At 38.5% G+C, this 23,209-nt stretch overlaps 2 protein-coding genes across 5 annotated transcripts in view; one reads left to right on the forward strand and one right to left on the reverse strand.

Moving 5' to 3' along the window:
* Positions 1 to 7,180: 7,180 nt before the first annotated feature.
* LOC131928563 (keratin-associated protein 19-2-like) lies at positions 7,181 to 9,864 on the forward strand. The gene is made up of 3 exons (XM_059284630.1): positions 7,181 to 7,267; positions 9,008 to 9,260; positions 9,714 to 9,864. Exons 2-3 carry the CDS (start codon positions 9,011 to 9,013, stop codon positions 9,734 to 9,736), a joined length of 273 nt encoding a protein of 90 aa, XP_059140613.1. The 5' UTR covers positions 7,181 to 7,267; positions 9,008 to 9,010; the 3' UTR covers positions 9,737 to 9,864.
* An 866-nt stretch (positions 9,865 to 10,730) lies between these two features.
* LOC131928558 (calmodulin-A) overlaps positions 10,731 to 23,209 on the reverse strand; it is a 50,862-nt gene continuing 38,383 nt past the window's right edge. For all 4 annotated transcript variants that reach the window (XM_059284626.1, XM_059284624.1, XM_059284623.1 and 1 more), the window contains 4 exons: positions 22,011 to 22,120; positions 20,686 to 20,776; positions 18,604 to 18,660; positions 10,731 to 11,371 (listed from right to left, as the gene is read on the reverse strand). In XM_059284626.1, the coding sequence (XP_059140609.1) occupies positions 11,259 to 11,371; positions 18,604 to 18,660; positions 20,686 to 20,776; positions 22,011 to 22,120 (371 nt within the window). In that variant the 3' untranslated portion in view covers positions 10,731 to 11,258. The remainder of the gene's footprint in view (positions 11,372 to 18,603; positions 18,661 to 20,685; positions 20,777 to 22,010; positions 22,121 to 23,209) is intronic.

Below are 23,209 nucleotides of genomic sequence, written 5' to 3' on the forward strand. Positions count from 1 at the left end.
TCGTTTTAATTTTGACAGGTGAGGCTGACCGTGTCCTTCAAAAAAGTACACAAAAAAAAATGACATCCAATGACGTCATTTGTATCTTAATTTATATCTGGGTTTAGGTATCTTGTTTCTGTTGACTTCGTGGCTCCGTTAAGTTTGCATGAACGAAATCTTAGTACTAGAATTCGTGCTAGAAATCTTTTTTCATCTTCGTTCTTAATTTTTAGTGTTGGAAGGGATCCCCTCCAACACAATTAAGTATACGTGTCAACTTTATACCCCTTATGGGCCGTTGACTCAAATTTCAGCCAGCTTTTCTTTTTGGATTTGCTTCCATAGCCTTTGTCCAACCAAGTACAAACTACAAGGCAGCAGTTGTTTATTTTGGAGTTGTCTCTCTACTAGGAGAGTGGTTGTCTCCAGCTAACGAGCCTCATCTACCCAAGGGTTCGAACTCGAGACTTTCGGTTTAGCATTACTGATTTGTCAAAGCAGATACCTATGCTAGAAATAAACATGACCAATTTGAGATTCTGTGGGACGGCGTGGTCTGAAGGTAGAGCTTATGACTGTATACCCGATAGTCGTAGGTTCGGATCCTGGACTCGAGTTAGAAGGACGTCCCTAACCAGCTCTAGAGGGTACGTGGCTCACGTTAGGGAAACTAAGACGAGGTTACTTTAAACAGATGAACTCTACTTCATCCACTCCAAGTGTCTTTGTGACGAGCGGGAGACGATGGTTAATAATAACTTGAGATTCTGGTTAATGTAAAGACATAGTAGTAATTCTTATGAAAGGAAAAACAGCACCCAATACTAGGAACACAGCACTCAGCACTAAGCACTCAGCACTAAGCACTTAGCACTAAGCACTAATTACTGAGCACTAAGCACTCAGCACTAAACACTCAGTACTAAGCACTTAGTACTAAGCACTCAGCACTAAGCACTCAGCACTAAGCACTCAGCACTAAGCACTCAGCACTAATCACTATGTGCTAAGCTTTTACTGTAAAATGTTATTCATATTGATTAATTTAATTTGTCAGGGTAAAGTTTAAGGTTATGCAGTGGAGAGTTCGCAATTAGTTACAGTAAAGATAGACAACATAACAATACTTAAATTATAACCACTTAACGCCATTGACCTCACTCATATTTGTGTTCAGCTCCAGGTCATTTATATTTAGCCATTAAGTTAACAATTTCAGGTCATTTGTTTGTAGTTAATTATAGAGTCACAAATTCAGGTCAATTGTCTGTAGTTAATTAAAAAGTCAGAACTTTGGGTCATTTATTTAAAGTCAATAATATGGGCACATGTTACCAAAATTCAAAATCAAATAGCATGACGGTAGTTACACTTTTTGACATCAGATATAAAAACATCCTGGTCAAAAATGAGTTTAAAATCTCTGCAACTCAAGGTCATGTCAAATTAGACGTGACGTCAGTGACTAACTGCTTTTCGCTAACCAGGTAGAGATGGCTTGGACATGGAGAGCTGCAACGGTCAAATACAAACATGTATAATTCAGACAAGTCACAGTCAAATACAAACATGTATAATTCAGACAAGTCACAGTCAAATACAAACATGTATAATTCAGACAAGTCACAGTCAAATACAAACATGTATAATTCAGACAAGTCACAGTCAAATACAAACATGTATAATTCAGACAAGTCACAGTCAAATACAAACATGTATAATTCAGACAAGTCACAGTCAAATACAAACATGTATAATTCAGACAAGTCACAGTCAAATACAAACATGTATAATTCAGACAAGTCACAGTCAAATACAAACATGTATAATTCAGACAAGTCACAGTCAAATACAAACATGTATAATTCAGACAAGTCACAGTCAAATACAAACATGTATAATTCAGACAAGTCAAAGTCAAATACAAACATGTATAATTCAGACAAGTCACAGTCAAATACAAACATGTATAATTCAGACAAGTCACAGTCAAATACAAACATGTATAATTCAGACAAGTCACAGTCAAATACAAACGTGTATAATTCAGACAAGTCACAGTCAAATACAAACATGTATAATTCAGACAAGTCACAGTCAAATACAAACGTGTAATTCAGACAAGTCACAGTCAAATACAAACATGTATAATTCAGACAAGTCACAGTCAAATACAAACATGTATAATTCAGACAAGTCACAGTCAAATACAAACATGTATAATTCAGACAAGTCACAGTCAAATACAAACATGTATAATTCAGACAAGTCACAGCCAAATACAAACATGTATAATTCAGACAAGTCACAGTCAAATACAAACATGTATAATTCAGACAAGTCACAGTCAAATACAAACATGTATAATTCAGACAAGTCACAGTCAAATACAAACATGTATAATTCAGACAAGTCACAGTCAAATACAAACATGTATAATTCAGACAAGTCAAAGTCAAATACAAACATGTATAATTCAGACAAGTCACAGTCAAATACAAACATGTATAATTCAGACAAGTCACAGTCAAATACAAACATGTATAATTCAGACAAGTCACAGTCAAATACAAACGTGTATAATTCAGACAAGTCACAGTCAAATACAAACGTGTATAATTCAGACAAGTCACAGTCAAATACAAACATGTATAATTCAGACAAGTCACAGTCAAATACAAACATGTATAATTCAGACAAGTCACAGTCAAATACAAACATGTATAATTCAGACAAGTCACAGTCAAATACAAACGTGTATAATTCAGACAAGTCACAGTCAAATACAAACGTGTATAATTCAGACATGTCACAGTGAAATACAAACGCCACACCCCAGCCAACGGTCAAATACAAACATGTATGATACAGACAAGTCACACCCCAGCCAACGGTCAAATACAAACATGTATGATACAGACAAGCAGGGACGGCGCTACCTATTAGGCGAACTAGGCGGTCGCCTAGGGCGCCATCCTTAGTGGGGTGGGGCGCAAAAAGTTTAATCGCTATTATCTCTGACTTTGAATTAGAAATCTGTTATGGTGTATAGAGTTTTGTAATGACGGGGTGTTCAAAGTATTGTACTTGTTTGGTAAGTTTTGATGAATCGTTTAGATTTGGGAGTAACGGCGGAAGTCTGTTGCTAAAATGGTTTCGTAGGTATGATGTATCGAAGTGGTAAGTTTAAGTGTCGTCAATTTCATTTGGTTGTTGTGTAATTGAAGGTCTATTGGAATCTGATTAGTAATAGAGAAATGAGAATGTAGGTGATGAGGTATCGTAGTTCTGGAGTTTAGGACTATCAAGTCTTGTGGTATTAAATGTCGAATTGTGTTGACTGTTAACGTGTAGTAATAGGTCCTGTTAAATCGTTGTTGATTGGGAGTATCGTTTGTAGAGCTTTGGTGAAGTTAGTTAAGGTGGTGTCGTAGTTCTGGAGCATCGAGTCTAGTTATGTTTAGGTATCGAAGTTTTATATGTGTTGTGAGTGTATATCGAGTAGTCGAGTTTATCATATGTTAAATTAACTTAAATCATTTAAATTCAGGACGGAACACACTACAAAGAAAGGTAGGCGTTCTCTAGCTGAAAAATCTTTTAACTTAAAATCTTATAACTAACAGTAAACTTGGTGTTTTCAAATTATTAGTTTTTAGATTTAATCAATAATTAGAGCAATGTCTTGAAAAGCTACCCGTATAAGATTTTTTCGAAAGGCGTCCTTTTATTTAGGGCAGGGGTCTCCAAACTTTTCAGTCCGAGGGCCGCATTAACTATCAAATTTCAGTTCGGGGCCAGTTTTTTCCAGACATGTCTTTTATTTTTATGCGCAAAGTTCCTCAGCCATCACCAACAAACGATTTTTCCTTGGACAAAGGGATCTCCGCGGGCCGGATGAGGGGACTTCGCGGGCCGCCGGCCCGCGGGCCGTAGTTTGGAGACCCCTGATTTAGGGGGTCCCTTTTTCTTTTTTTTTTTTTTTTTTTTTTTTTAAAAAAAAATAATATTTAGGCGATCCCAAAATTTGTATAATAACGATTTATGAAGTTATAGCTGAAGTATGATACATTTGAATGTCATCAAAATTGACTAAAAGTATGTTATAATAAATCAACCGTGTTTAAACTTTCAAACAAAGCCTACAGTTAAGTAGTTAATGAGTAAAATATATTTTTAGAAACAGTTAAATAGCTTACATAAAATATTTGTTACAATTATCACCTAAATAAATTTAAAGCGTTTTATTGTGTTTTTAAGTCTTAGTTACACTTGGTTAATTTAGCTATTCTTGAGAAAGTTATTTCCCTTGAATAAAATTTTGGTATTTGGATATCCGAAAGGGAGATAATTCATAGATTAACTTTGCATTCATTTCAAATGTATGTACCTTAGGTTGACCGCTTATCAGTGGCGGAACTAGAAAAAAAGGTCCACCCCGCAAAAAAAAAAAAAAAATTGACCCCCCCCCCCCACTTATATATATATATATATATATATATATATATATATACACAAACAGAATACGAACATATGATATTCAGTTCTGGCCTGATCGGGTTTTTGTTTTATCCAGCATGTGTAACATAACTACTTGAGTAGATCTGTTTGTGACGAAGGGGGTGGGGAGGTAAAAATCGTCAAAAAGAAAAAGCTTGACGTCATTTATGGATGACCCTAAACAAAAATAGGTAAACGTACATACAACTGAAATTATTTTTATTATATTATTTTTTTTTATTTGTAGAATACATGATAGTACAGATTAGTAGTTCTATCAATACTTTGTACAATCCCAATGGATAAAGAAGCAATAGTCGTCTTAATATCTAGCGGCCTATTTTCAAAAGAATTTTGCCGACAACGGCGTGTGTTTGATTGTAGAAGAAACATGACTCGGCTTTCACAATGGTTTAAAAACAAAGGGAAAAAGAATATACAAGAGCGTGGGATGGTGTCAGTAGAATAAAAACAATTCAACCGCAGCTACAGTTATCTTTTTACAAAACAACCATCAAGTAAAAATGCAAGAAACTTAATTTTTTTTCAAATAAATGGCGTGCCGCCCCCCCCCCCCCCCCCCCCACCCGCATTGCCGGTTCTGGCGACACTGTAGTTCCGCCGCTACCGCTTACTTATAAATACAACTTTAAGTTATTATTTGCTATAGTAAAAAATTATATAGAGCAGAAGTTCTAAACAAAATAGTTTGGTAGGTCTTTTTAGCATTATCACGTTGAAAAATAAATACATCAATAGCCGTCGTGGATTGCAATATTTAATGTTAGTAGACATACAGTGACAAAAGCGTCAAACATCGCCCTAGTCGTAAATTAATAATCTAATTAATTTTAATTTTTCATATTTTTCACCCTCTCCTAAAGGATTCATGTATAACAATTGTAGGCTGGAATCTATAACATTAATAACCTTTTATTTTTCAAAAAAAAAATTGTTACATAATCACACAATATAGACATTTTACAATTATAACTAAAGACGGTCAAGCTTAAAATATGTGTTCCGTTCTGGAACTCACTTTGGGAGGTCTGCGGAGAGCCCAATACTACAAGAACTGTGGGTTTTTCTTTTCAGTGGTTTATTTTCCAGACTTTGTTCTCCCGGAGGGGGTGGGGGAAAGAACAGGTGAATTTGCAACAATTTCAATAGAATCTGATCAGAGTTTCTTCTAAATGGAATTCATACAGAAAATATATAAACATTGTCCGCCCCCCCCCCCCCCGGAAATTTCATTTCCCACCACCACCCCCCCCCCCCCCGGAGAAAAAATGTCTGGAAGCAACACTGAATGTGACTACGCTTGCAAACTGGAGTTGAAGGAATCAGTACAAGCTTTTGAGACGAAGGAGGCAAGTACAATTTTATTTTGATGTCTACTTATAACGTGTAAGCTATTGATAATAAATTAATGTCACTTTTAATTAATTGTTTTCTTATAAATATGTTTTAGTAATTAATTTGTCTGAAAGGGGGCGTTTTAATAAGTTTTGCTTAGGGCGCTAAATAACCTGGCGCAGGCACTGCAGACAAGCCACACCCCAGTCAAATACAAACGTCACACCCCTGACCACGGTCAAATACAAACGTCACATCCCTGACCACGTCAAATACAAACGTCACACCCCTGGCCACAGTGAAATACAAACGTCACACCCCTGGCCACAGTGAAATACAAACGTCACACCCCTGGCCACTGTAAAATACAAACGTCACACCCCTGGCCACAGTGAAATACAAACGTCACACCCCTGGCCACTGTAAAATACAAACGTCACACCCCTGGCCACAGTGAAATACAAACGTCACACCCCTGGCCACTGTAAAATACAAACGTCACACCCCTGGCCACTGTAAAATACAAACGTCACACCCCTGGCCACAGTGAAATACAAACGTCACACCTCAGCCAACGGTGAAATACAAACGTCACACCCCTGGCCACAGTGAAATACAAACGTCACACCCCTGGCCACAGTGAAATACAAACGTCACACCCCTGGCCACTGTAAAATACAAACGTCACACCCCTGGCCACTGTAAAATACAAACGTCACACCCCTGGCCACTGTAAAAAACAAACGTGTAGGATTCAGACAAGTCACACCTCTTTCAAAATACGAACAAATTCGATTCATGCACAAACAACTTTATAGTCCAATACGAACAAATAATATGAATAGAACACAAACGAGACAGAGTTTATGAACGTGTGAAAAATTTGATCATTTGGTGTCAAGCATTAATACAAAGTTGTATTTTTTTTAAATGTAACCAAAAAGGGAAGCAACTCAAATACACAATAATGGACTTACGTTGTATAAAAAATAAAATAAAACTCTTTTATTGTGAATATTAAACTATTTTTAAAAATGTGAACTTTAAAAAATATTTAAAGAGAACAGTATATTAGAATTCTACGCAATCATCTACAATTACGCATATATAATTTCATTTCTTAACCATTTCATTAACAGATACTAATCCCTCAAATTAAAATTGTCATTCAACTGTCAAATTCGACATGGGGCATGTCATGACGATCTAGCCTTGTCAAGACCTGTCAATCCCCCACGTGCCCCCTCTCACCCCCCCCCTAATCCCCTGTGACGTTGATTACCTGGCCAGTACCCCCTGTGACTTCCTAATTGGCCCAGGTGTATATAAGCCCGGTCACTGTAAGGGCCCAGTCACTCATCGACTCCACAACGTGATCTGACCAGATCTCCTTGCCACAGGTTCCAAGACCGCAAGTCTAAAAATCTCGGTACGTTTTTTTTTTAAAAAATACAGTTGTTGCTCAACGTGGTTGGGGGTTAGAGCACTTGGCTGATAGTCCGCAGTGTTGAGTTCGGATCTCGGTCCGTACTTGGGACTGCAGGACATGTAAAGCTCTGATGAGTACCTGACTCAAGTTAGATTAAGTAAAGACGGCTGTAAATAGTGCCGACCACGCCATCCTTTATATACCGTGGTCAAGAACCATGAATTCTACTTCATCTGCTGTGTAACCCTTAGAAGAAGAGTTTTTTCATGAACCTACTCAGATTATACAGAATAAATATATATCTATTTAGAAAACTGTGTAGTGTTGATAAAAAACGACAGGAAATTAGCTTCACACTTTTTTTTTAAATATTCTATTTAGTTACAATATTTCTTTTCAAAAGCGTCTGTCAGATTTATTTTGCATTTAACTTAAATTTTAAATGTACGGTTCTATATTTGTTAAAGTTAATGTAACTGTACTTTATATATTGTTTAATGGGCTTTATTTAAAAACTAAATTCCTTCAAAAAGGATTCAAATTTAAAAAAAAAAATCTGTTGATTTTAGTTAGATTGAATAATTCATTAACTAAAACAATATTTCTACCAAAAGTTTAACTTTATATTAATTTTAGCAACAGTATAAAGTAGTTGAGGTGTAGTTACCAGCTTGTAATTATCGTCAATTACTTCCTACAACTGCTCCAATTAGTTTCTACAACTTGTACAATTACTTCATATAACTGCTACAATTACTTCCTACAACTGCTACAATTACTCCATATAACTGCTACAATTTTACTCCATACAACTGCTACAATTACTCCATAAAACTGCTACAATTACTTCCTACAACTGCTACAATTACTACATACAACTGCTACAATTACTCCATACAACTGCTACAATTACTTCCTACAACTGCTACAATTACTACATACAACTGCTACAATTACTACATACAACTGCTACAATTACTTCCTACAACTGCTACAATTACTTCCTACAACTGCTACAATTACTCCATACAACTGCTACAATTACTTCCTACAACTGCTACAATCAATTCATACAACTGCTACAATTACTCCATACAACTGCTACAATTACTCCATACAACTGCTAGAATCAATTCATACAACTGCTACAATCAATTCATACAACTGCTACAATTACTTCCTACAACTGCTACAATTACTTCCTACAACTGCTACAATTACTTCCTACAACTGCTACAATTACTTCCTACAACTGCTACAATTACTACATACAACTGCTACAATTACTACATACAACTGCTACAATTACTTCCTACAACTGCTACAATTACTTCCTACAACTGCTACAATTACTACATACAACTGCTACAATTACTCCATACAACTGCTACAATTACTTCCTACAACTGCTACAATTACTTCCTACAACTGCCACAATTACTACATACAACTGCTACAATTACTTCCAACAACTGCTACAATTACTTCCTACAACTGCTACAATTACTACATACAACTGCTACAATTACTACATACAACTGCTACAATTACTTCCTACAACTGCTACAATTACTTCATACAACTGCTCCAATTACTCCATACAACTGCTACAATTACTTCACACAATGTCATTCTATACGTGTGAATCTTGTATAATCCAATGCGGATACATTCCATATCACTTTTTTAATTAATGTAATTAATGTAATTAATATAATTAATGTTTAATACGTCTCCCAGACAATGTACAAATCTGTGCTCGCCGTTCTTCTCTTGGTCGCCATGGCCAACGCCTACGGCTATGGTGGATTCGGTGGATTCGGTGGAGGCTACGGTGGATTCGGTGGTCTCGGTGGATTCGGCGGTCTTGGTGGATTCGGCGGTCTTGGTGGATTCGGCGGTCTCGGAGGTCTTGGTGGATGGGGAGGTCTTGGTGGAAACTGGGGAGGATACGGCTACGGAAAAATCCTCATCCCAGTGGGAGGCTACTATGGTAAGATTGACCTATTATAGAGAGCTTAGTAGTTTTGTTTAGATAAAGTGTCTTTTTATACTATACAATTTTAAAATTCTTGATTGCACGTACATGTGTATGTGTAGATGTAAAGTTTAAGTTGTTTTATAATATAACATTTTAAGTTCTTGTTTTTTTTAAATAACATTTTAAGTTGTTTTTTCTTTAAATATAACATTTTAAGTTGTTTGTTTTTAAATATAACAGTTTAAGTTTTTTTTTTAAATATAACATTTTAAGTAGTTGTTTTTTAATTTAAAATTTTAAAGTTGTTTTTTTAAAACATAATTTTTAAGTTTTTTATTTAAATATAACATTTTAATTTTTTTTTTAAATTTAACATTTTTACTTGTTTTTTTTAAATATAACATTTTAAGTTAACTTTAACCATTCAAATAGTCACATAATTTACTTGATTTACTTATTCCACAGGCAAGGGAAACTACTACTATTAAGAGAAAATTCATAACATGAGGATATGTTTTCTCTTTATTTTTGTGATTGTTACTTTGTCTAATAAATATTCATCCAGAAAAATGAATAATAAACTATAGTAATAAAAAAAGAAAATAGTTTAATACCCGCCTGTTTGTTTTCAAAGTTGTCAATTTTTTAATTGAACTTTTCACCCCAGTAATGTTTGTAATTTAAAAACTTAATAAATGTCACGTTCTATTATTGTGAATAGCATAGAAACATTAAATGGCACGAATATTTCGCAATCATTTCAAAAATATAAATATCTCATAATTAATATTGATGATTCTAATAAAAAAAATTTTAATCATATTATTTACAAGAAAAGAAAAATACAACCTAAACATTCATAAGTTTAGTTTATTCATAGCAAAATTCAAATATAATATGTTGGTGCGATAGAACATAATACAGTAAAAGTTGCTTAAAATATGACACAATGTTAATAAACAAAAACCATATCATGTATATGTCAATCAATACATTTTCTCAACTTTAAATTAAGTAAGCAATGGGCAATTTGTTTTACCTCTCTAAAAACCTACAACATGGAACAAAACTGCTTTTTTACGTCGCTTTAAATTTGATATAGTAAATATTTTACATTACATTTTCATTTTAATGTATTAACATATGCAAAGTATTTTGATATTCTACCGTCCCCAACCTAACCTACTAAAAATATTAGAAGGCCAAAATGAAAAACCAGTTATTATGACAAGATATTACAACAATACAAATAAAGAATTGTTTTTAAAATTCATGTATATTATACATCTAGTACTGCCCCATTCTGCCCATTTTAAACATTGAATAAAGCTAATAATAAAAGCGAAATGACAGAATAATAAAAATGCAATATATATATATATATATATATATATATATATATATATATATATATATATATATATATATATATATATATATATATATATATATATATATATATATATATATATATATATATATATATATATACATATATATATAAGGTATATTAAAGTCACAGAGGGATAGGAAACACCGGCTCTCACTGGCAGCACATCACCAATCAACATCTATTTTGGAATTCATATCACTAGTTCTAAAACAACTCTCAACAACGGAAAATTCTTTGTTTTTATGTAACATCATATCAATATCTTCTTTATCGTTTTATAAATTCTACTATAACAAGGTTAAAAAAAAACATTTTTTTAACACAAGACGTCCCTATTCCTCATGTAATTTTTTTTTATATTGTACCTAAAATATTAGTTAAATTTAATTAAAATAAATCACAAAAATGGAATGATAAAATGTTATCATGAGATATTTGCACAAGACAAAGCACAGCTATAACATACATTATTTTGACATGCAATATTCAAAATGCAGATTAAGATATATAATTCAAAATGAAACAAAGAATAATATTTAGTAATGTTGAAATGACAGTCATACACTGAAGTAAAGCGGGGAATATTTTTTAACAAATGGATGTAAATGTGATCATGATTAAAGATTTGAGTCTTCTTGGTTTTCTTCATGCTCCTCGTCTACTTCCTCTCTTATTTCATCTTCTGATTCGTCGTCATCTTCATCGTCGCTTCTCATACACGTTATAAATTCTGTCGGAATTTTTTTTATTATTATTTTTAAATTTGATTGTTTAAATAGAGCATTTACAACAATATATGATCCACATATAAGCACGCAGTAAAAATACATAAAAACATAGAGATAATCACTTAGAAGACATACGACAGACATACACACAAGCACACATATGCTATAAAAAGGGAGACAACAATAGACATATATATATATATATATATATATATATATATATATATATATATATATATATGTAACGAGCGAACATTTATCCTGCCGACAACGCCAATTGTAACGAGCCAACAGTTACCATGCTCGCAACGCCACATGTAATGAGACCTAATTGCCTGTAGTGCCACGTGTTCACGAGTTTAACCACTCATTCTAGACAACATTGACCACAGTATAGATACTCAAGATGCAGGTTCGCTATTGATCCTTTATTACATGAATCAAGAAATGCTTCATAATAACACAATAAATCAACAGGAATGCTTCTCAATAATAGTCTGAATCAACTGACCCCTAACAGTCCTTCACTAGGCTTTATATAACTGAATCCACATGTCTATAATCCTCCTTAACACAATACGGCTAACCCGTTCTATAACCGACTTGACATAGTCACACAGACTGACTGATCTAAGCGAGCGATGAAGGAGGCAAGAGCCTCGAAACGGGAAGAGAGAGAACGAGTCCTGCCGTGCCCTCCTATTTATGCCTTGTATCCGTACTCGTCTCCGTACTTGTATTCCTCCGTAATCGATACTTGTACTCGATCTCCGACCACCAGTTGCGTAGTTCAAACGTACAGACCGTAAAATAACATCTGCGTCCTATCCATCAAAGTTGACAGGCCGTCTGAATACCGTTTCCCAAAATAGCACGCGTTGGCTTTGAGGTTGTTATCAGCCCGACCCAATAAGCCACCTGTTATCGGTTGCATCAGACCAACACTGTGTCTCGGCTTCTCGTTCGTTATCATTTGTAACTGGTAGTTAGGCCTACCCCAGTTACATCTACCCCTGCTTTTTTTGTGTGTTTTCAACCACAAACAACGCCTGGCAGGTGCACTCCTCCAAAGTCAATCGCACAGTCGTAAAAAAAAAAAAAAAATCTATTGTTCCACTCACTGTCCACGACGTTCCATTCGTATACGATTGACAGTTCTACCTATTTCACATATCAACTGTGTCTACATCATCTTTCTGAGACACAAAACAGTTCTAGAATTCACATCCACCCTTTCCATTTGGTGCCTTCACCAGTTCACTTCTATAGCTCTTTGAACAGTCTGTTTTCATACCAGCGCGACCATGAAAGAATTGATGGTTGCTGACAAAAAATTTCGTATTCCTTCTGTTCCTTAAACTTCTCCGCGGACCACTTATCTGATGGTCTACTGTCTCTCTGCTTCTGGAGGGACCGGGATCCTCATTGTTGCCGGTATCCTCCCCTTGCGTATCGCTGTTGTTCTGTTGATGGTGATATGGTTCCGGAATGGGTATGTGAATTTCCGTTATAACTTCCGGTTCCCTAATTGTCTTGGGTTTCTCTGTGTGTAACTGCTCTTGTTGCCTATTCCAATATTTCTTTAATTGAGCAATATTCGCCCACCGATCCGGTTTGGCGTGATTTAGGCATCTCCACGACTTGCCATATCTCCTGTCCCCAGAGATTGTGGATTTTGTTTCTGCCTAACGGGTGGCTACGCAGTAATACCCTGTCATTCAGTTTGAGTGGCGGGTCCTTCGTCTGTATCGGCGGTTCCCTTCGCCGTGCTTCATGTTCTAGTCTTTCCTGTACTACCCTGTACATTTCTCTAATTCTTCTCATATGTTCATTCACATATTCCAGTGCGGTGTATGAGCCAGTCATACTCTCCCTTTTTCCTAGGAACAAATCAAGAGGGAGTCGAGCCTCTCGTCCGAACAGCAACATGTATGGCGAAAAGCCGGTTGTGGCATGTGGTGTGCAGTTGTATAGATATACCAACTCTGGGAGAAAATCAGGCCAACGTTTTTTCTGTTCAGGTTCTAGCGTACGCAGCAAATCATGCATGCTGCGGTTGAACCGTTCACACTGTCCGTTTCCTTTCGGATTAAATGTGGTTGTTCTAGATTTGTTGATCCCGTAGTGGTTGCACAGTTGGTTAATTACTTCTGACTCAAAGGCCCTTCCTTGGTCAGAGTGTAATTGTCTTGGTATGCCATATTTGATGAACCAATGTTGTAATAAGACCTTTGCCACTGTTTTGGCAGTCTGATCTCGTGTGGGCACCGCCACAGTCCATTTGGTGAATACATCAGTCATTACCAACACATGTTCCGTCCCATCCGATGATTGCTCCAACGACGTAAAGTCCATAGCCACAATCTCTAGTGGTTTTGTCGCTAGTAGGTGTCCTGATGGCTGTCTCATTTTGACAACTGGCATTTTCGCATGCTGACACCTCACACAAGCCTCACAATGGCGTTTGACCTCCATTTCCATATTGGGCCAGTAACACCTCCGTCGTAATATTTTGTGGGTTCTGTCCTGACCCTGGTGTCCTGCCCTGTCATGTGCCAACCTTAGCACTTCTTCTCTTAACTGTCCAGGCACCACCACCTGGTGTATTGTCCCATCAATTTGGTCATGAATTCTCCGTATGAGAACACCATCCTCTATACTGAGACGGTCCCACTGACTCAGTATTTTCTTTGTTTCTCGACCAAATTGTTCTCTTTCCCTTCTTCCTGGGAATTTTTGTTCCTGGACGTGTTTCAATAGCGGTTGTAAGCCACTATCCGTTCTCTGGGCATCTCTTATCTTTTGGTGATTAAGGCAATTAAAATCACTACTGTCCATATGTTCGGGTTCCGTGGATATGTGCTCCACCCCGGTCTGCCCGTTTTGCATCACTTGTACCCCATGAGGGATATCTGTTGACGCTCTGACCTCACATATTCCTGTCAGTGTTTCTTCCTCATCACCCGGTCTCTCGTAAGGATTCCTTGATAAGGCGTCCGCATTGCCATTGGACCGCCCCGGGCGATACTTTATCTCTAGGTCAAAGAGTGCCAATTCTGCTGCCCATCGCTGTTCGATGGATCCCAACTTTGCTGTCTTTAGGTGACTCAAGGGGTTATTGTCAGTGTATACCACACATTTAGCACCTAATAGATAGTCCCTGAATTTTTCCGTCACAGCCCATTTTAATGTCAAAAGTTCTAGTTTCATGGCGCTGTAATTTGTCATGTTCTTCTCTGATCCCTTCAGAGCTCGACTGGCATAAGCAATAACCCTGAAACCTTGCTTTTGTTGTTGTGATAGCACAGCTCCCAGACCTTTAGAGCTGGCGTCAATTTCTAGCCGAAATGGTTTGTCAAAGTCCGCGTATCCCAATATCGGCGCCTCTGTCAAAGCCTTTTTCAAGAGCTTAAACGAGTTCAGGCATTCATCAGTCCATAATTCACCTATCAGTTGTGTTTTACCTTTCTTTTTCTCCTTACTGTGTTTCTTTGTCATTTTGTTTACCAAGTCATGCAATGGTGCGGCAATTTTTGCAAAACCCGGCACAAATTTTCTATAATAGGAAGCAAAGCCCAAGAATGACCTGACCTCTACCGTAGTTGTTGGTTGTTTCCATTCTTTAACAGCTGCAATTTTATCTGGGTCAGTGGCGATGCCATCCGACGAAATCACGTAACCCAAAAAATGTACCGATTTCAAACCAAAGCAGCATTTGTCTGGGTTCAGCTTTACTCCTATCTCCCTAAGACGGAGAAACACTTGTTCTAATCTTTTTAGATGGTCCTCCCAAGTTTTTGAGTAAACTAGAATATCATCCAAATACACCAACATTATTTGAAATAGAAAGTCACTCATAGCACTCTGCATTACTCGCTGGAATGTAGCAGGTGCATTAGTTAGACCAAACGGCATACGGGTCCACTCGTACAGTCCCAGTGGAGAAATAAATGCAGTTTTATGTTGATCGTTGGGGTGCATGGCCACTTGGTGGTAGCCACTGGCCAAATCCAAGGTAGAAAAAAATCTTGCTCCCCCCAACGCATCAAGACATTCATCAATACGAGGCAAGGGGAATGCATCCCTTCTTGTGATATTGTTCAATTTCCGGTAATCACAACACAGTCTTATCTCCCCTGACTTCTTTTTTACCACTACAATCGGTGCCGCATATGGGCTCGTACTGGTTGTAATAATTCCCTTTTTTAGTAGATCGTTCAGGTGTGCTTTCACCGCAGAGTAGTGACTTGGTGGCAATCTTCGATAAGGTTGCGCCACCGGCTTGTCTTGTAGTAAGGGTATCTGGTGTTTTATTACTTCCGTGTACCCCAAATCACCCTCATACGAGGCAAATATATCACTGTATTTATTCAGCAATTCATTTAGTTTTGGGTCCTCAGTTTCCGGGAATGTATATGATCGGCCATCTTCTTTCTTCACCTCGGCCGTCACATTGACCGACCTAATTGTTACTTCATTACTACTGGTATTGATCAGTTCGATGCACTGTGCCGACCTTTGTACCTCGACGTTCTGTGGTACTCCTACCAGAGTGTTAGGCGGTATAAAAATTTCTTCATCCAAAACATTTGCTACCAACCCTTGAACTAGTCCGTTTTCCGCTGATGTGTATGTCCGCAGTAACACGACGCCTGCCCTCAGTGCGGCGCCACATGGTTCTATCATCACATCACCATTCACACTTCTATCACCAATTTTTAATGTGATTGCCTTGACCGTGTTTGCCGGGACTGATATCCTTCCTCTGGTCTTGGCAAACCTGGCCAACTTGGATCCCCGACCTGGTGTGGTCGATCCGACAATATTTGTAAGAAATTCTGGCAACTGGCCAAGAATATTCATGCCCAACAGGCAAGGTATATTTGACACATTTGTCTCTAGGTTGTGTTTCGTAACGAACACCCCAACCTGCTTCAACCTATGTCCTGCCACCACGACATCCGCCAGAAAATAACCACAGTATGGAATGGTTAGTCCATTAGCTGCCGTTAGGCGCATGCCTGTGTCAGACCTCAACCTATGGTCTTTTCCTTTCATCCATTTGGTGTAAAAATTTTCCGTAATTGTCGTCACCTGGGAGCCTGTATCCACAATTGCCTTCACCGCGATGTCCCCAATCGTAATCACCATTTCGGGACAGACTCCCATCATTTTGCTTCTTGGGCCATAACCTCGCCCCTCTGTAGCCTGGCCCTGCCTTACAGAGGACGACCGTTTCCCTGGCAGTACCGTGCCATATGTCCGGGTTGTGAACAAGACAAACAAATTGGTCGACCGTCTGCCGTCCATTGGAGTGATGGCTTGGCAGGACGCGGCCGTCCAACCCGTCCCCGTTTTGTACCGTTCTTTTCCTGATTCTCAGCTGTTGACCTGCTTTCCAACCACTTCAAGCGTTGGTCAACCTTCTCTAGGTGGGCCAACAGTTGAGCCATCATGGTCTCCATCGTGTCGGCCCCTGTGGGTGGGGATTGTCTCTGTTCAGGCACAGAGACTTTGTCCACCGAACAGTTCGATTGGTCCTCATCCTCGGACCTGCGGATCGCTGAGTTCCTGACCTGAAGGAAGGTCAACTGCTGGTCTCTGTGGACCTCCTCTTTCAACTCTCTCCTTAAGATCGGGGTTGCTAGCCCCTCGATGAAATGGTCCCTCAGTAGGCGTACATCAATGTCCGGTGATTTGCCCTTTACCAAATCAAAGGCCCTGTTCATCCTGTGTGAGTACTCCATCACACTCTCCGCCATTCTCTGCTTTAAGCCCACGAATCCCGATAGCAGTTGCACTCCCGACCGTCTCTCCCCAAAGGTCTCCATAATCAGATCTAGCACCTTATCTGGATCTGATTGGACGGTCCTATCGTGGCACTTAACCTCTGCCCTAACCGTTTCACCTATACTGCCCATCAGCAGTCTTAATCTTTCCTCTGGTGACATATGTCTCGAGGCCCAGGCCGCTTTGACCTCTTCACTGAACCTGTTGGTTAAAGTTGGATCTCCGTCCCCGTAAAATTTGTTAATATGGGACTCTCTGGGTAGGACCACTATATGGGTCTGCTTCTCGTCCAGAGTAGACATTTTCTTCCTTAAGTACTAAAAAAAAAGAGTTCTTTCTTACCGTGTGTGTATGAAAAATTTTTCCTCGTTCCTCAATTTTCACAGTTCCTGAATGTCCGAATTCACACACACACTAAACACAGTTATGCACAAGGTTGACTATAGGTGCCTTAAACGGCAAGTCTAGTTGAATTCACCCTGTTCGCAGCGCCAATTGTAACGAGCGAACATTTATCCTGCCGACAACGCCAATTGTAACGAGCCAACAGTTACCATGCTCGCAACGCCACATGTAATGAGACCTAATTGCCTGTAGTGCCACGTGTTCACGAGTTTAACCACTCATTCTAGACAACATTGACCACAGTATAGATACTCAAGATGCAGGTTCGCTATTGATCCTTTATTACATGAATCAAGAAATGCTTCATAATAACACAATAAATCAACAGGAATGCTTCTCAATAATAGTCTGAATCAACTGACCCCTAACAGTCCTTCACTAGGCTTTATATAACTGAATCCACATGTCTATAATCCTCCTTAACACAATACGGCTAACCCGTTCTATAACCGACTTGACATAGTCACACAGACTGACTGATCTAAGCGAGCGATGAAGGAGGCAAGAGCCTCGAAACGGGAAGAGAGAGAACGAGTCCTGCCGTGCCCTCCTATTTATGCCTTGTATCCGTACTCGTCTCCGTACTTGTATTCCTCCGTAATCGATACTTGTACTCGATCTCCGACCACCAGTTGCGTAGTTCAAACGTACAGACCGTAAAATAACATCTGCGTCCTATCCATCAAAGTTGACAGGCCGTCTGAATACCGTTTCCCAAAATAGCACGCGTTGGCTTTGAGGTTGTTATCAGCCCGACCCAATAAGCCACCTGTTATCGGTTGCATCAGACCAACACTGTGTCTCGGCTTCTCGTTCGTTATCATTTGTAACTGGTAGTTAGGCCTACCCCAGTTACATATATATATATATATATATAAAGAAAAAGACAGGCAGGGATATCCAAATAGAACAAGACAGAAACACACACAGACAGACACATGGGAATAAATAATTATATACAGAAGTCGGGAGCAGAAACACATACAGAAATTTAGAGAAGGCAGTCACGCAGACAACAGACCGACATTGACCCTCCTACCTTCAAAATCGATTCTGCCATCCCCATCAATATCAACCTCAGCGATCATCTCATCAACTGTCAACAATGGAAACAACATCACGTGATCTCACGGAACCAGTACATGCAGGGTTTCATTTTTTTACAAATACAAACTAATCTAGCTAGACAGTAATGTTATAGATGATTTGTATCTCTTGGTACCAGAGATATGTTTTACACCTTATGCTACTCGATCTATATAAGTTAAGTTCCCCTTTCAGATCTAACGATCCATAGGTCAGCACTTTACCCAACCGCCTTAACTTTCAGGAAACATGAGCCAGGTACCCATCAGAATTGAGTGGGCTCAGGGACGTCCTGCAGTCGAGCGCTCTACCCCTCGACCACGCCATCCCACTACCCAATTCATTTAGCTCGTATTAAATTTTATTTTATCCAACCGATCTATTTACCAAAACATGTCAATGATAAAATAAAAGTTATGTTGTTAAATTGTATTCCAAGTGTGTGCCTATGCATTTGTTTATGCATGTGTACTTAGTTAAATTTAACATTTTACTTCATTGCTTTGATTCTTAGTGCATTTAGTTCTGTACAAGGGAAAAAACTTATCTTCCGCTAATCTTTGTAAAAGTTTAAACTGGCTATGGTAATATCTATCAATTTTAAACATCAATGGCAGTGCTGTCTTATCTCTACCATCACTATAGGGTACACAGCGAGCAGAGTTTCTTCCAGGCTTTTGTTCAGGGGGGGAGGGGCAAAGCCTCCCCCCTCCCCCCGAAAATTTTTTACCGCTCCGGAGAAAAAAAGTCTGGAAGAAACACTGACAGCGAGATAATAAATGGATTGACATGCAAGTTAAGAACTAGGCCTTCTATGATCATTAATTATGCTTAGCGAAAACAACAACAATTTTTGTTGAAAATGTTTCTAATAATGTATTGCTAAACACGTAAATAATCAATTTTACTGAAAAAAAAAGTTGTATAGCTTGCTTAACAAAGAACAAAGAGAAATAATTGTATCCTTTTTAAATTTAATAATTTATCCGAGTTACTGTTCCTGCGTGTCTATTTTCTTGCTTTATTTCTATTTCTTATGTGTTCGATTGCATAACCCCAAGCAGGATCTATTTTTGTAACACGTGCAAGCTTTACCGCACGGATCAATTTTTGCAACAAGGGTGGGGGGGGGGGGGTTGAATCTTCATTCGTTCATCCTGTCACATCACTGGCAGTCATAACATAACGTGTTTAATGGATTTTCTTAAGAGATAGGTTTATCTGTAGCGTTACTGATACAACTACGTACGTTAGCAACAAAACATATTACGTCACTGAGAGTTTCTTTCAAGCATTTCTACTTCGCCCCCCCCCCCCCCAGTCCCCGTCCCCATACCACATCTTTTAGTGCACGCCGACAAAATAGCAGAAATATATAATTTATATAGAAAATATTCACTAAACAATATCCGCCACCTCCCCCACCCCCAAGGAAATTGTAAATGCCCCTCCATAAATAATATTAAGCTCCCCTTTCCCAGACAGTAATTTCTAAAAAAAAATCCCAGCGCTCAAAGTTAACAAGAATTTATAACGGAGAAGACTGAGGCATTGGTTAGGTAATAGGGCTATGGTTATGGTTACTGAAAGGGTTATTAATTCGGTCAGTTTAGTTTTCACCAGCAAATGGACGTATTCTCCTTCCCCTTTACGTTAATTGCCAAAAATCCCGCATTAATTATCAGAGTTAGCTAGGAAAGACTCTCCCCCTCCGTTACGTTAATTAGCAATAGAACCTACTATGATGTACGGAATTAACCAGAATAACCCCCCCCCCCCCCTCCCGGTTGCTCCACACTAACCCGGGACAATACAAGCTATTATAATAAACGGAATTTACCAGAATAGGACCCCTCCCCTTTCCCGTTGCTCCGCACTTACTCAATCCCCCCCCCCCCCTCTACCAACTCCACAATCTACTACCATGTATATAGTTGACAAGAAACAAAAAAAAATTGCATGCACCCCCCCCCCTTTCCTCTCTAGATACATCACACTATATGATTTACAAATTTAACAAGAAACAAAAACTCACTCTCCTCCTCTGTGAGGTCCTCACCCATACACTGTAGCACCGCCCTCAGGTCAGAGGGTGTGATGTAACCACAGCCAGACTTGTCGAACACCTGGTGGGGGAGACATTAATGAGACCACACACATACAATAGACAGGTATACCGTTACACCTGGTGGGGAGACATTAATGAGACCACACACATACAATAGACAGGTATACCGTTACACCTGGTGGGGAGACATTAATGAGACCACACACATACAATAGACAGGTATACCGTTACACCTGGTGGGGAGACATTAATGACACTACACACACCCAATAGACAGGTATACCGTTACACCTGGTGGGGGAGACATTAATGACACTACACACACCCAATAAACAGGTATACCGTTACACCTGGTGGGGAGAGATTAATGAGACCACACACATACAATAGACAGGTATACCGTTACACCTGGTGGGGAGACATTAATGACACTACACACACCCAATAAACAGGTATACCGTTACACCTGGTGGGGAGAGATTAATGAGACCACACACATACAATAGACAGGTATACCGTTACACCTGGTGGGGAGACATTAATGACACTACACACACCCAATAAACAGGTATACCGTTACACCTGGTGGGGAGAGATTAATGAGACCACACACATACAATAGACAGGTATACCGTTACACCTGGTGGGGAGACATTAATGACACTACACACACCCAATAAAACAGGTATACCGATATAAAAGTAAAGTTAAAATTTAAAAATTGCTTTGTCTTACCCAAAAATCCACCTTACCCTAAACATCACCTTACCCTCACCCCCCCCCCCACCCGACTTCTCAAATTCACCCCAACTTACCCTCAACCCACCCCCCCCCAACTTCTCAAATTCACCCCACCTTACCCTCAGCCCCCCCCCCAAATTCTCATTCACCCTACCCTACCTTACCCTCGACCCCCCCCCCCCCCAACTTCTCACACTCACCACACCTTACCCCCCCCCACCCACACCAACTTCTCACACTCACCACACCTTACCCCCCCCCCCCCACCCACACCAACTTCTCACACTCACCACACCTTACCACCCCCTCAAGTTCTCAAATTCACCCTACCTTACCCTCACCCTCACCCCCCCACCTTAACCTGACTTTACCTTATACCCCCTTACCTTCATCTCACCCCCACCCTAACCTAACCCTCGCTCCTTACACCCCCCCCACCTTACCCTCACCTCTCCTTACCCTCCCACTCCGTATCCTCCCACATTACCCTCCCTCCGTACCCTCCCCACCTTACCCTCCCTCCTTACCCTCCACCTTACCCCCCTCCTTACCCTAAACGCCTGCCTGAGTTCCTCCTCCTCATCCTCCTCACTGTTCTCACTGATCCCTCCCACATTTGCCATCACCTGTACAAACTCCTCGAATGAAAACGTGCCATCGCCTGGTGGGTGAAATGTTTAACAAAAAAATTAAAGTTTCTAGAAAAAACCACAACCTTAGCACCAATATCATGCACATGTTAATAAAGTTTTTACAACTAAATTAGAACGTAAGATGCTTATTATTTTTTACGTCTTTTAGAAGAAAATAAAATAAAACAAAAAAAGTCGAAGTTTGTAGTAATCAAAACCAACCTTTGTGCAAATAACAAGAACATGTTAATACATTTTTTAAAATTAAATACAAAGTACCATAATCTTTTACTTTTATTTTATATCTATGTCAGGATGATAGATGCGTATCAATTATTATTTATTTTACATCTTTTAGAAGAAAACAAAAAAAGCTTGCAGACAAAACTACAATCTTAGCTCAAATAACAATTACATGTTAATAAAGTTTAATATAAATACAAAGAACTTAATATTTTTTTATTACAACTATGTTAGGATGTTATAATAATATGTTTATTTAATTTAATTTCGTTTACATCTTTTAGAGAGAAAACGACAATATATACACACAAAAACGAGTATATAGTAAATGAATAACCGGTATAATACGTTTCAATTGTATGTATTACTTTGTACAGCTACATTTAACATTATCACACCCCATTATAATAATAATTTCATATAATTTAATATATTTTAATTTAATATAATATTTAATATAATATATAATTTAATATAATATAATTATAAATGCCCCTAAATATTTATATTTTCAACAAGTACTACTATATTTTTTTTTGCATTAGCTTGAACTGTTAAAGAATTACTTTCAAAAATTCAACATAAAATGTCAAAACGTCTTTGGTCCAGACGTGTTACATTGTTCTTGAACAATAGAGCTGGTAAGTAGGTCACCAACCAGTTATACGGCTCAATAAAACCTGCATGAGCCATAGAACTGGTTGGTGACCTACTTACCAGCCCTATAGGAGATAAATTATTTATCTTCTTAAGCTTAATTTACTCATATTATTTTGAAATTAAATAATACGGGCGTATTTTTACGTGTTCTTTATATTGAATCATAACGGGGGTAGAAGTGAGAAGCAAGAATGACCACATGATCTTCAAACCTT

Source organism: Physella acuta, unplaced genomic scaffold (genome assembly GCF_028476545.2).
Source record: "Physella acuta isolate Inbredline_101_S28 unplaced genomic scaffold, ASM2847654v3 ptg001518l, whole genome shotgun sequence".
In the NCBI taxonomy this organism is placed as follows: Eukaryota; Metazoa; Mollusca; class Gastropoda; family Physidae; genus Physella; species Physella acuta.

What these genes read in the sequence shown, in the direction of transcription:
- LOC131928563 (XM_059284630.1), top strand. Translation starts at nt 9,011, where the DNA reads ATGTACAAATCTGTGCTCGCCGTTCTTCTCTTGGTCGCCATGGCCAAC. An exon ending in CCCAGTGGGAGGCTACTATG is followed by an intron (nt 9,261 to 9,713) that starts GTAAGATTGACC and finishes CTTATTCCACAG; the next exon opens with GCAAGGGAAACTACTACTAT.